Source organism: Nanorana parkeri, unplaced genomic scaffold (genome assembly GCF_000935625.1).
Source record: "Nanorana parkeri isolate BGI_ZX_2015 unplaced genomic scaffold, ASM93562v1 scaffold479, whole genome shotgun sequence".
In the NCBI taxonomy this organism is placed as follows: domain Eukaryota; kingdom Metazoa; phylum Chordata; class Amphibia; order Anura; family Dicroglossidae; genus Nanorana; species Nanorana parkeri.
The window spans coordinates 976,244-989,975 of record NW_017306747.1 but is presented as its reverse complement, the minus strand read 5'-3'; the positions used below and the strand labels follow the sequence as shown (position 1 = coordinate 989,975).

At 44.2% G+C, this 13,732-nt stretch overlaps 1 protein-coding gene across 3 annotated transcripts in view; it reads left to right on the top strand.

Moving 5' to 3' along the window:
- The window catches only part of ADGRL1 (adhesion G protein-coupled receptor L1), a 221,861-nt gene that overhangs the window by 154,127 nt on the left and 54,002 nt on the right, over nucleotides 1-13,732 (top strand). For all 3 annotated transcript variants that reach the window (XM_018560820.1, XM_018560821.1, XM_018560818.1), the window contains 4 exons: nucleotides 1,139-1,177; nucleotides 3,743-3,926; nucleotides 9,254-9,376; nucleotides 11,722-11,927. In XM_018560820.1, the coding sequence (XP_018416322.1) occupies nucleotides 1,139-1,177; nucleotides 3,743-3,926; nucleotides 9,254-9,376; nucleotides 11,722-11,927 (552 nt within the window). The remainder of the gene's footprint in view (nucleotides 1-1,138; nucleotides 1,178-3,742; nucleotides 3,927-9,253; nucleotides 9,377-11,721; nucleotides 11,928-13,732) is intronic.

Here is a 13,732-nt window from a genome sequence, read left to right as displayed (position 1 = left end):
ATCTAACATCCTCTATTAAACCTTGCCCAACATTTTTCACTTGTTAGAGGATCAGCTTTGATTACCCATGGTGGCCATTGCCAACTCATGTCCCATGGCTACTATTACCAATTTCTGGTCTAATATCCTCCGGAAAATTTGCCAAACTTGTTTCACTTGTTAGAGGATCATCTCCTGATTACCCAAGGTTGCCATTACCAACTCATGTTCCATGACTATTGTTTTCATTTTCTGGTCTAACATCCTCCAGCAAAACATTTCCCTTTTTCTTCCACTTGTTAGAGGATCAACACTAATTACCCATGGCTGTCATTACCAACTCATGTTCCATGGCTACTGTGTGAACCCCTGACCCAATGTCAAGTCACATTAGGTTTATGACTGCACAAGTTAATAAGTCTCTTTGCTACTAAGAGATTCAACTACTTGTTGGCTGTCATCTAATTGTCTGCACACTGAACTCAAAGTGAATCTAATGAGATAACTGTCAACAAGCAGTTAAGTCTCTCAGTGGCCGAAAGATTCAATCACCATTGTAACCCTAGACTTATGCAGCATGGGACATCAAACAAAGTTACCCATAGTCCTTAGATAATTGTAATGCAATTTTGTTGATTTAGCTAAATTTTAATTGTGATTCTAAGAGAATCCTAAAAAAACATCAGCATGGAACATGGCTAATCAGCTACTGTTCCCCTCCAGATAAGCCTTGCAGAAGGTGCCTTCTAAGTCCATCAGTTGCATATTCCTACGATACTAGGGTGCCTTTCTACGCACAGATCTAACAAAACATTTGTTCAGCCTTTGAATTGCAGAGGCACCCCCTCAATCTCGTATCTATGGCCAGCTTAAGATTCTTAAAACTTCGCTGACAGCTGGCTCAAGTAGTTGCTCTACAGTGTATAAGCTTAGTAGCGCAGTGGGGTCTGTAACAAGCTCAGTCCTGTAGGAATGATGATTAAGCCTATTAAGTCCATTAGCACAGAGTGAAGTTCAGTATCATGGCAACAGCCAGCTTTGAGCAGAGCTTTATAGATTTTACCGATCCACATCAGGCTTTATGATTGTCATTGGCAGCTTGATTTACAGGTTTGGAAGGACTCTCTGCCACTGCTGACCCTCTGTGCTTGTTTTGCAGATGCACAAAAGAGAAAGGACCTGTAAGGACTATATCAAGGTAACCGCAGACATCGCACTCCCCCTGAAAAAAAAATGTATATGTCTGTATGTGTGTGTGTGTGTGTATATAGAATATACTGTATATATACAGTATATGTATATATATATATACACTGAATGGCCAGATTATTATGACCACCCCATCAGTACTTCGTTGGGCCGCCTCGTGACTCCACGAGATGATGAAAGGTGATGCGAGGAATCTGACACGGCACTGTTGCCCTTCTGTTGTCTTGTACCGGTCTTGCCCCTCCCCCGTTCTGCCCTAACATTGACTAGTCGCTGACGGCCACAATTCGCACGTTCAGACCCAGATTTTCGGCTGACAGTCCGGTCTTTAAACACTTTATTAACAGCTGCTCTTGAACATTTAACGAATTCTGTTGTTTTGCTGATACTCGCTCCATGGCTCCGAGCGCCAACAATCATCCCACGTTCAAAGGCTGTTAAATCGTGTTGTTTCCCCGTATCTTCAGAAACAAATCACTTCTATTGTCGTGGTAACCAACCCGCTTCCCTATTTATAATGGTCTGGCCCTCTAGCAACTTCAGCGCCAAATTATAGCTAATTTGCCTACAAATGTCAGGTGGTCATAATAATCTGGCCACTCAGTGTGTGTGTGTGTGTGTGTGTGTGTGTGTGTATGTATATATATATATGCTTAACCATTTACATTACACTATATATATATAAATAAATATATGAATCTGTCTGGACATAAACGTAGAAGCTACATTGAAAGTACATGTCCCAGGACTGTCATCATCCTTCCTTCACTACTTGGTGAGCCAGTGGCCTGTAATAAGCATATCAGGTCTTGGGGCACCTGGAGTGGTGGAACAAGAATATAGATTACAACTCTGCAGTATACATCTCCAGCATGCTATTTTACTGTGTCCTGTAGCATAACCGCTGGAAGCAGGAACCACATTCCCTCTATTGGCTACCACGGAAGTCTCTCAAAGCAGAAGCAGTCAAAAGAGTCAAATATGCTTTAATGGTTCTTTATCATAATCAAATTAAACAGCCAATGCATTTAAGGGGCTCATAGCCTACCCCCTTCACCAGGGCTCCATGAACTTTAAAAAGCTTAGATATGTTATGAGCATGTCAAATTCTCCTATCCCTGTCCTATAACCACTCAGCTCCATCTGGTGGTTGCCTCTTGTAACTGCACCTACCATAGACTGATTAGCTGCAGGCTAATCAGCCTGGCTACACGCCCCTTACAGCCTGGGCGTTGGTTAGTTGTGCTCTGTTAGTTGTGCTCTCTATGAGGTGAGTGATTTTCGGGAAGTGAGCTAACACATACCGGCGCTCGCTCACTTCTCAATCCTGTCACGGCAGAGAGCCGTGACAGGGGAGGGACTGGATTCCCCCCTCCCCTGTCCGATCCTCCAACGCTGACTGGCGGAACAGACGGGGGAGGGGGCGGGTACAGCTGATTCTGCCTCTAGATAGGCAGAGCCACCTGTCACGCACGCAGCTGGGTGGATCCAGACATAATTGTCGGGATCCGTTTCAGCTGTGGCGTCTCAGTATATAGTGAGCTGTAGCTCGCGGTATACTGAGCTTAGGGTGACGGGAGGACGCTAGTTTGTGTCCTCCCGTTACCCTTAGGAGAACTATGGGGAAAAGCCTTAACCCCATAGTTCTCCTTTAAGCATCACAAGCCCAGAGCTCTGGGCTTGTGATAGTTCCAGTCTTGCTCTGTCTATACAAGCCTGTGTCCTGAAGTCCAGTCCTGCCTTGATTGTGTAACCTAGTAACCTTGCCTTGGCTCTGTAATCCTATACCTGTCTTGTTTCCCGTATCCTGTATTTATCTTGTATTACTTCCTGTCTTGTATTTGTTTCCTGTTCCTGTCTTGTGTCTTGCTTTCTGTTATCATATTTCTGGTATCACCTGATCGGAGCAAATAGTTTAAGTCCTTGGGGCATCCAAGTATCGGTAGGCGTGCTTACTTTATGGAAACGGCGGCTGCTAAAAGGTCAAACAACACGTCGCTATTGGCTCTGACAGCGTGTGTCCACAGCTGGTCCTGACAAGATAGACTTAGTGAAATGGATGATGAGATACATGGTTAGTTCAATGGTAAATGACGAGAATAACTGTGCAGTATATGTTAATGTACGTTGAGGTAGCAAATATCATGTCTTGTCATTAGAAAACTAAAACATCTATCTGATCATCCATTTCACTGAGTCCATCTAACCTTTCCTAAAGTTGACTGAGCCCTGAGGTAAGGGATGTTCTTTAAGCCCCTGAAGCGCATTGGCTGTTTTATGTGATGTTGCTCAAGAACCATTAAAGCATTTTGGACTCTTTAACCTTTTTGCTTGGCATTCCTGCGCCTCGAGTGACTTCCCTGGTACCCACTCGAAGGGCGAGCCTTGGTTGATGTGCGCAGCTTACCAGAGCCAGTGAGCTCATCAAATCAATGTATTTTGTTATCACTTCGAACTAATAAGTGTTTCAAGTCCCAGCACCACTTAGATTTGCTCTTTTATATGCATTTTAACAGATAGTTATATTTAGCATTTGTATGTTCCTTGTTTAAAGGCGGTAGTGGAAACGGTGGATAACCTCTTACGCCCAGAAGCGTTACCCTCATGGCGTGATATGAATGCCACGGAGCAGGAGCACGCTGCTACCATGTTACTGGACATATTGGAAGAAGGAGCTTTTCTAGTCGCTGATAATGTCAAGGAGCCCGCCCGATTCCAGACCGCTCGGACTAATGTCGGTAAGCCTGTGAAAAGCCCAAGATCATTCAGATTTTGACATTTTCTTCTATGAAGTTGGCTTAGCTCTGGTTTCTATTTATATGTTTTATCATTTCCCGTTTCATCAGTCCTCTGTTACCTGGTGAAGGGTACCAAGCTGTACTCCATGCTGTTCTAGACTTCACAGCATTCATTGGTGTATCTAAAGCCCAAACCTAAGTTTTTTTAAGTTTCTGGAAGAGCATCAAAGGATTAGAACTCCTTTTTATGTTTTTCTATTGCTGTATGTTTGTTGACACTGTTAGATCGTCCTCTATATTTGTCCTCCTGATCAGTGTCACCAAGACAAAAAGTTATGGGAAAACCAAACCTTTAGAGCTGTCATCAGGACTTAAAATAAGAGTAACTTTTCCAATGAGGGTTTTGGTGACCACTGCCGAAATGGGGAATCACCCTCACTTTGGAGTGTTTGCTTCTCACTTCCTGATGCTTCTCCAGGACAGGAAGTGAAGGTATATTCCAGGACATAGGGTCGAAAGGGTTTTAACGCTTCCCAACAAGGGTTACCACCTGTCCGAGATTCACCCAGACAGTCCGGGTTTTGAATGCTGTGTCCGGGTTTCATGGCAGCCGAAACCCAGACAAAAGATTTCAGGCAGACAGGGGCAACCAAAATTAAGATAGGGGCTACTGGCCCCACACTAAAAATTGTCTCGGCTGTGATATTTACATATTAATGGGTGGCGCTATTTACATAGGAATAAGCAGCGTCTCATTCTTCCAAAAAATTTCTGTGCGTCACTAGAGTGTTCGGGTTTCACTGGAAGAAAAGGTGGTAACCCTATTCCCAACCCTATCCAAAGCTAAAAAGAAAACTTTTGGCTATGCATACACTTTAATTTATGTTGGTCAGCCCAGAGTTTCCAAACGGCGCACCCAACCCAAGTATCACCAGCAATATTTAAATAGTGTGAGTGTTAACAAAGGACCTGTATTGATCACCATTGATTAATTAACGTGTGGGCTGTGTGCACATGGCTTCCTCTTTGTCCTCAATTGTCCTAAAGAGCAGCTTTGTGTGGCAAGCACGCTTTAGTTTAGAGAAGAAAGAGACATCACTAGACAGTTGGACCATGAACGCATGTTCAGCCATTCTGTAATGGTGTGCGAGTGATACTTATACCTTTCTATGTCATCTCTGAGTGATGACAATATATCTGTGATCTTTTAAAGTGCAGGTATAGCCAACACCTTTCATTTTTCAACTCATGATGATATAGTGAAGGGTTAAAGCACTGTTTTTGCTCTGTGTACCATTGAGGAAATTTCCTTCAATTCACTGTCCCAGAGATGCAATGAGAAGTTAGTGTAAATCTCCCAAACTGGGGGGAATTCTCCTCTTAGACAGCTGTCCTGGGAACACGTGCCCCTATTATAAGATTGACCCTCCTTTTTGGGGACAACTCTAAAATTTTGGATTTTTTCTCAGTGACAATGGTCACAAAATTTAAATAGAGTACAGACGGCAATAAAAACTTAAATCAATTTAAAAGCGAACCCTGAAAGGAAATATCTCAAGCACAAATACATCAATGCTCTTGTAAAGTAGTCACCGCTCCAAGCTCACTCCCGTAATGGACTACAATTTCATGTTTAGTTTACTAATTTGTATTGAGATTGTAGTCCATCCCGGGAGTGAGCTTGGAGAGGCGACTACTTTACAACACACACAGGGACCATGGGTAACAGACGTAGACCCCCTCCAGAAGGAAGGACGGTGTCAGCACCAATTCAGAAATGATTGGATGATCTACAGCCGAGTGATACACACATAAGATACATTGTTGTTCAGAGTTGAATGTATTTTAAGATTTAACTCCCGAGTTTAGTGCCCCCTTAAAGGTGGAGACTGCTCCCTTTGTAAATAATCATATATAAGAACAAATCGTCACAAGTCTTTATAGTTAACCACCGACAACAATGTAAAAAAAAAAAAATTATATGCACTTAATTTACTTATTCATTCTGTTAAAAGCTAACAAGCTCTACTTATAATGTAGATGTGAAATATTACACTCATAGACATACAAGGATTTACTCTTTCTGCTGCCCCAAGGCTAGGTTTCTCAATGCGCCTCCCGTCCCACCAACCCCCCTCACCCCCATGGAGAATGGCAGACCTGCAGGATGCATACAAGTGACCTCGGCGTCATCGACGGGATCACTTGTACAAAACAAGCGGCGGCTTTCCCGCTGTATATTTAGCTCTGCTTGCCCAAAACAGGGCTAAATGTAGAAAACAACTACCCGCCCGGTGCCCGGAACTGCATGTCCCGGGCATCGGGAGATAGGAATTCCACACCCTGCTGCTCCTCTACTTCCTGCTTCCCAAAGGGAAATCTGGCCCTGAGTATATTCACTATAATGCTGCTGAGCCTACTCACTATAAACTGTATTGTAGAAATAATCCCTTGAAATGACATGCCGTGCAAATATACACGAAGTCAAACCTCAGATCTTCTCACACTCCAGAATACATGTATCAAAGTAGATGTTAGAATATGTAGCAATAAAAAACGTAACAGAGGGCCTAACCCTTCCGCACTCTATCCAAAAAAAGAAGGTTTTACCGAGAGATATGCTTTAAATTCTTTAGCTTGTTTCTTTGTGCCGGAGTTGTCTTTGTGATTTCTGAATCTCTATCTCTGTGTCAGTTCTGGATGTGCCTTGATGATCTCCATAAATCTCCTTGGTGCTGGAGAAGTCTGTGCGAACTCTATATTTCTGATTCTTCTTTCTCGGAGGCATATTTTCAAATCGTTTAAACCTTTTCCTAGGAATTATGATTCAGTTGACAGACATAATTCATTTAATGCAGACAAGTTGTGAAAAAAACAAACAGTTTGTTGAAGAGCATAGCGGCGCGCGCGGGGGGGCGTGTCTGAGCGGACGTCTAAAGACGCCCGCTCAGATCTAGAGAGCTCGGGCCGGCCGTTTTTTTACTACGGCCGGCCCGGAGGTGGTTAAGGCTCTTAAAAACGGAGTTAACCAAAATGCAATTTCAGTTGATCAATCCCCCAGAGAGAGAAGAGAGGGAGGACACAGGACTCCATAAAGCTTTAGAACTTTTGGATTTCTCTGGATCTAGTGCAGCAGACAGATTCTAGAGAAGCCTTTCCTAACCTTCTGCTATGGAAGAACCCTTGATAAAGCTTTCAGGGTTCAGGGAACCCCTACTATTCTGACTCCGATCGTTGTGATAGCGAAATATATCCCTTGCTGAGACCTCTATGCCTGGCCTGTATAAGCAGATATACTCACTGCGGACAATCCTCGTCAGATAGCTGAACTCGTCAATACCGATTCATTCAAAGAGGTGTTTATTCTTAACATCAAGGTACAGTAGATGATAGGAACAGCAGTTGAATGGTTATAATATTGTGCGGTCAGAAAATGATGCCTTTCCTACGTACTGTGCAGATTACATGTGTGTCCTTGTTACATGTGGCTTCTAACTGTGGCCATGACACAGGAAGTACTGCACACAGGAAGAAGGAAGGGGCGTACACTAGGGGAAAATACGTCGTCACATGAGGAATAATTACAGAAAGCATGTTTGTTACAACAAAAGGCCACTAGATGGCAGCATAGGATAACACATGGATTTAGCTATGAGAAAATAGTTAGGCAAATCACACTATGTAAAACTTCTATCTATATTAACTTCTATAACATATTCTATGCCCCATTGGGGCGGCACACCTACAAAAATATATTATATCTACAGCTGATGGTACATTAGTGTGATCAGTAGATTGTAGGAAGTTTTACACAAAATAATAAATCATGGTTTGTGCTTTTACACCCCCCCCATCTTTATATGAGAATATTATATCCAGTTATAACCGTGAAATTAAATGAATAACATTAATGGCCAGAAAAGAAACACAGATATGGAAAATTGCAGTAACCATTTACATTGGTGGTCAGCATAGGCAGGAAATCAATTAGCCACTCCCCTCTCATTAAGCAACCCCTAGTAACCTCTGGAGGAACATTGGTTGACAAAGGCTGGTAGAGATATCTAAAAAGAATTAAAGATTCCATAAGCTATTGAATAGGCTTCAAACGGGAGGCTACGGGTTTAGGTTGAAAATTATTAAAAACAACAAAAGTTCTACAACTTTCAACTCTCATTCTTGGACATGTCTGTGTCCTGCCCATATCTCCCAGCCTCCTCTTGGTACTGAAAATGTCTGAAATCTCTATATCCTGTCCTGGTAGTGCTAATGTCTACGTCATCTCTATAACACTCAATGTCATCTCCTAGTCTACCTCATCTCTATAACACTCAATGTCCTCTCCTAGTAGTACTGATGTCTACCTCATCTCCATAACATTCAATGTCCTCTCATAGTAGTACTGATGTCTACCTCATCTAAATAACATTCAATGTCCTCTCCTAGTAGTACTGATGTCTACCTCATCTCTATACCACTCAATGTCCTCTCCTAGTAGTACTGATGTCTACCTCATCTCTATAACATTCAATGTCCTCTCCTAGTAGTACTGATGTCTACCTCATCTCCATAACACTCAATGTCCTCTCCTAGTAGTACTGATGTCTACCTCATCTAAATAACATTCAATGTCCTCTCCTAGTAGTACTGATGTCTACCTCATCTCTATACCACTCAATGTCCTCTCCTAGTAGTACTGATGTCTACCTCATCTCCATAACACTCAATGTCCTCTCCTAGTAGTACTGATGTCTACCTCATCTAAATAACATTCAATGTCCTCTCCTAGTAGTACTGATGTCTACCTCATCTCTATACCACTCAATGTCCTCTCCTAGTAGTACTGATGTCTACCTCATCTCTATGACACTCAATGTCCTCTCCTAGTCTACCTCATCTCTATGACACTCAATGTCCTCTCCTAGTCTACCTCATTATTATAACATTCAATGTGCTGTCCTAGTAGTTCTAACGTCTACCTCATCTCTATAACACTCAATGTCCTCTCCCAGTAGTACTGATGTCTACCTCATCTCTATAACTCTCTCTCTTCTCTCTGTGCTGCAGTTGTTTGTGTGATCTCTGTCTTTCCATGTCTTCACTCCTGGTGCTAGATCATGGTGTCTCTCCTCCTGGAAGTGTTTGCAGTCATGATAACTGGCTTGTCGTTCACTTCTGGAGGTATCTGTGTTATCTCTGTAACATTCTCTCATAGTAGTGGACGAGATGTATCTGTTGTCTGTGTGATCTTTGTAGCACTCGGACTCCTCTCCTAATATTGGGCATGTTTATGACATCTCTATAATTCTCTCTGTCTCCTCTCTCAGTGCTGGAGGTGTCAGTGGTGAACACAGAGGGTCCCGTCTCTGAGCTGGTTTTCCCCCAGGACAATCACAGTATCAGCTCCATCCAGCTTTCGGCCAACTCCATCAAGCAGAACAGTCGCAATGGTGAGATCTTCACTACGTTCTTAAATAGATTCTCTTATTTTTTCAGCTTTTAAATTTGTGTGCATTTTGTATGCGATTACCTACATTTCCTGTGCAGTTTAGTTATATAGTATTGCATTTGTAATTGAGTAGTTAGCCCACCTGCCTAAGAGCACTGGGCCATGGGTTTAAAGCGTATCCAAACCCAAAAACAAAAATTATGCCTGGCGAACCTGCCACTTTCTTTCTTAGGTTGGCTACACTCAGTATCAGTAGAGATAATGTAGCCATCCTTGAACAGCCGCAGTGTCAGCCTGTGGACAGGGTAGTGTTAGATGGACCAGTAGATTTAGATGGACTTTACTTAAGTGAGTATTAAAGCCTAATTCTAGCTAACACTTTCATGCAGTTACAGAATCAGTTTTTTTTTCCTTTTAGGAAAAAGGTTTTAATTAAATAAATAAAAGGGCGACCATTGTAAGCATCCCGTCAGTGTTAAATAGTTTGCCTGAACGCTCCAATTGCTACCTCTGTTAGTGAAAGTTGAAAAATAACAGACTTACTGGCAGGATCAACAGGTGATAAAACTGTTGCCCTTCTGTTGTCTTGTACCAGTCTTGCCCCTCCCCCGTTCTGCCCTAACATTGACTAGTCGCTGACGGCCACAATTCGCACGTTCAGACCCAGATTTTCGGCTGACAGTCCGGTCTTTAAACACTTTAACAATGAGCCCCTCTTGAACATTTAATGAATTCTGCTGTTTTGCTGATACTCGCTCCATGGCTCCGAGCGCCAACAATCATCCCGCGTTCAAAGGCTGTTACATCGCGTTGTTTCCCCGTATCTTCAGAAACAAATCACTTCTACTGTCGTGATAACCAACCCGCTTCCCTATTTATAATGGTCTGGCCCTCTAGCAACGTCAGCGCCAAATTATAGCTAATTTGCCTACAAACGTCAGGTGGTCATAATAAACTGGCCACTCAGTGTATGTTCTGAGGGGCGCGCATCATATATGTAAGTTTTAATTTTGCCCATAGTTCCTCCTTTAAATTTCACTCCACACCTGTTGGGCTTCCTTCCATGATCCAAAAGCACAATGGTTGGTTAATTGGCTTTCTCCAAATCTGCCCACATTGTGTGTGTATGAGAGTAGTAGGGGCATTGTGACCTTCTACCAGGTACTGACATATTTGGTTGATAAGTTCAAAAATACCTGTTGGTCCAGGCAGAAATCCAGGGGGCTTGTAAATTCCTGCTATGAAATCTCAAGTAGTGTTTTTAGATCTGCCCAGTACACCCCCCTCCCCCCATTCCCAATTTATAGATATCTAGAGAGGTATTCCGTAGTTCTAACACTCTTCCTGTGCTAGGATGACTGCACTGCTCCTCCACAGATATATTATGGACAGGAATTGTGTCATTCGTAGGCAGGGGCATCCCGAGGTAACACCCCTCTGTGTCGTCATCGCACGTGCCATCTGATTGAAGCTTTCCTGCGGCCATCTTGGTGATGGTCGCCGGCAGTGAGAAGAGAGGACGTTCACCTGGCGAGATGAAGTACGCCGCCGGGTCCCCTCCTCTCTCCTGACACTGTCGGGCTCTCGGTCCATGACCGAGTGCCTGACTTTTTAGAGGTGGTGACACCAAAATGACTATCAGTCGTTTTGTGCAGCGGTGTCACCCGGGTGCGGGCCGCACCCCCTTGTGATGCCACTTTTCGCAGGATTCCCTGGTGAAAATTAAAAAACCCCCAAAAAAAACTAATGCCGCCACCACATCTGAGGACAGGAAAGCTGCAATATATAACATTTTTGTCCTCGGGCTTAGATAGGTAAATTTTGGAGAAATTATAAAGAGGAGCGAGACTCCGAAGCAGGAGTAACAGAGCCAAACTACAGCTTAGAAATCTCACCATCAAAGCCTCTAAGACATTTTAAAAAAAAAAGCAAGCGTGTGATTCAACTGATTAACATCTACCAAAAGCTAATGTGTCTGTTTCGGGTGGACTGATCGTTGAATAAATTAAATGAATGAAATGACCCAAATTAAATGGCTTGCAAAAGGAAATGCAGATCAGCAGAACAAAAACATGATTCATTAACCATACAAGTGGGTTTAGAGGAGCCGGGTCAGTTCAGCCTAGAAGCCAGGAGGCCTTTCCTGAGGAGAAAGAGAACATATGCTTCCACTTGTAGCACCAGAAAAGGCTTTTACAAAGTGGGGAGCAGATGTCATTATTTGAAGCGCGGGTCATTTGGCTACCGGGATTTGTGCAGCCCTGATGTAGCGTCTCAAGAAGGCGTACTGTTATTTGCGGCGGCTGAGTTCATTGTGTCTTCTGACGTGCTTTTGCTTTCCTCCAGGGGTGGTGAAGGTGGTTTTCATCCTCTACAACAATCTCGGCCTCTTCTTGTCCACGGAAAATTCCACCGTACGTTTCGGGGGAGAGAGCGGCTCCACTGGACACTCGCTGGTCGTCAACTCGCAGATCATTGCCGCTTCCATGAATAAGGAGTCCAGCAGAGTGTTCCTGGTGGAACCCGTCATCTTTACCTTACCTCACCTACAGGTAATACCGCGTTTCCCCCGAAAATAAGACACTGTCTTATATTTATTTTGCTCCAGAAAAACACACTAGGTCTTATTTTCAGGGGATGTCTTAGTTTTTTTTTTTTTATGTGCACGAGCAAGGAAGATAACGGCCCTTAGACCAGGGGTGGCAAACTCAAATTCATCGGGGGCCGCATCAGCAGTATGGTTACCCTCAAAGGGCCGGTTGTATAGGACTTGTACGGCTCTCACGGGGGACCCGAACGTCCCGGATCGCCTCTGTAGTCCGGCTGGTCACAATCAGGCAGCGGCGCTGACCTCTAAACAGGCAGATTAGACGGCCGCTTACAGGGGCCTCCCGGGGTCCTAGCGAGGAGGAAGCAGCCGTCTAACCTACCTGTTTATTGGCCGCCGCTGCCTAATTGTGACTGGCCCGGATCGCATACCAAGGCGATCCGGGTCAGTCTGATCTATTTCAATTGGTGGTCCTTGAACGCAGTGGTGTATTGGGGCTGTCCTAGGCAAGGCAAAACTCGGGCACCCCCACTAAATTTACCCCACCCCTTCCTGTTTAATACTTTTTGGCAACCTTTTTGGGAATGCTCAGCTCCCATACACCATACATCCAGTTTGAGATTAGAATTGTGAGTGTAGTTATGTCAGTTTTCCACCCTCATCATACCTTTGCATTGTCAACATACCAGTTACAACAGACTTCCAATTACTTCCTGTCTCATGCCGCTCAGTCCCCGTCTCTTCATCGCAGCCTCGATCTCACTCTGTCTCCGCCCCCTGTCTCATGCAGCTCAGTCCCCGTCTCTTCATCGCAGCCTCGATCTCACTCTGTCTCCGCCCCCTGTCTCATGCCGCTCAGTCCCCGTCTCTTCATCGCAGCCTCGATCTCACTCTGTCTCCACCCCCTGTCTCATGCAGCTCAGTTCCCCGTCTCCTCCCGTCCTCTCATCTCCGCCCCCATCTCCCTCTGTCTCCACCCCCTGCCGCTCCGTCCCCCTTCTCCTCTTGCTCGCTCGCTCGCTCGCCCGCCTGCCGACATTAGACAGCTCGGCTGCCTTAATGTTGTGGTGCCTGAACTTTGGCAAAATGAGGTGGCTGCTGTGCGGGCCACATTACAAGGTCCGGCGGGCCGGATTCGGCCCGCGGGCCTTGTGTTTGCCACCCCTGCCTTAGACACTCCAACACACAAGTAAAAGTTACTTGTTACAAAACTCCCAACGTCTCTATAACGAGGACTTTGCGATCAGATGATATAATTTCAGTTTCACAAAAGCGGGGCAAAGGTCCGCGTTCACTTATGAAGTTTAGATGATATGAGACGCACGCCCCTCAGGTTCATCCCTTCATCTTTGAAGACCTCATGGTGATCCTATCATCTTCAGAATAACCCACCATTTAATACCATGAAGGTTTAATCTACACTTGGGTGTGATGAGATTGTACAGTGGAGAAGGACACGGCGTGCGGGAGACGAGCTACAATGGTACATTAAATCCTCGCTTATGAGGTGATGAGGATGGAGTGTCAGTGAAGGAAGACTCACATTTGCTTGGGAAGCATAAATTATAGATGGAGCGAAAATCAAAGTCTATCTTTCTTTTCAGTTAGGACATAATATTGTCAAATGGCATATTCACGCAGCAAAACGATTGCATGAATATATTATTCCTTACGTGTGGAGAGGTAGAGCCGAGTAACTTGAACGGAATATATATTTCATTGTTTAGGAGGCCTTTTATAGTGTCAGTAAGTCATACATATACTGTAGGTGGGAGTGTTTTATTCTCCCACCCCAAAGGGCAGTATTTA